Source organism: Propithecus coquereli, unplaced genomic scaffold (assembly GCF_000956105.1).
Source record: "Propithecus coquereli isolate 6110/MARCELLA unplaced genomic scaffold, Pcoq_1.0 Scaffold3, whole genome shotgun sequence".
NCBI lineage: Eukaryota > Metazoa > Chordata > Mammalia > Primates > Indriidae > Propithecus > Propithecus coquereli.
In genome coordinates, this window is record NW_012148618.1 from 6,234,441 (window position 1) to 6,234,864 (window position 424).

Sequence of the window (424 nt, forward strand, 5' to 3'; positions counted from 1 at the left end):
ATTATCCATACTTATTTCAAACCCTTTTAACATTTTTATTTTGTTTTTTAAATAATTAGTACAGATTCATGTAAGGTATTTTGTATATCCTTCTCCCCACTCCCTCCCAAGGCATCTATTATTATAAATTAAGTACATTTTTATCCTTTTACTTTGTGTTTTTTACGATGTATAAGTATAAACATAATACTGTTTTGCAGGTTTTAGAATTTTGTTATTGTCATACTTTATATTTATTATTGTGTACCTACCATCCACCAAGATACTGTTCTAGGAAGTGGGGATAAAATCACATCTAAAAGACACAAAGACAAAAGGAACGAAGTCCCTGCCCTTTTTACCTGGAGTAATCCTAAACCTTACTGAGGCATCCGCGCTGAATGTGATCCTTTTACAGGACTGCCGTAGTGTTTCAATGACGTTT

At 32.5% G+C, this 424-nt stretch overlaps 1 protein-coding gene across 1 annotated transcript in view; it reads right to left on the reverse strand.

Moving 5' to 3' along the window:
• Window positions 1–424, reverse strand: part of AQR (aquarius intron-binding spliceosomal factor) — a 100,278-nt gene that overhangs the window by 25,093 nt on the left and 74,761 nt on the right. Inside the window, exons 23-24 of the mRNA XM_012649118.1 lie at window positions 396–399; window positions 342–358 (exon numbers count right to left, since the gene is read on the reverse strand). Coding sequence (XP_012504572.1) covers window positions 342–358; window positions 396–399 — 21 coding nt within the window. The remainder of the gene's footprint in view (window positions 1–341; window positions 359–395; window positions 400–424) is intronic.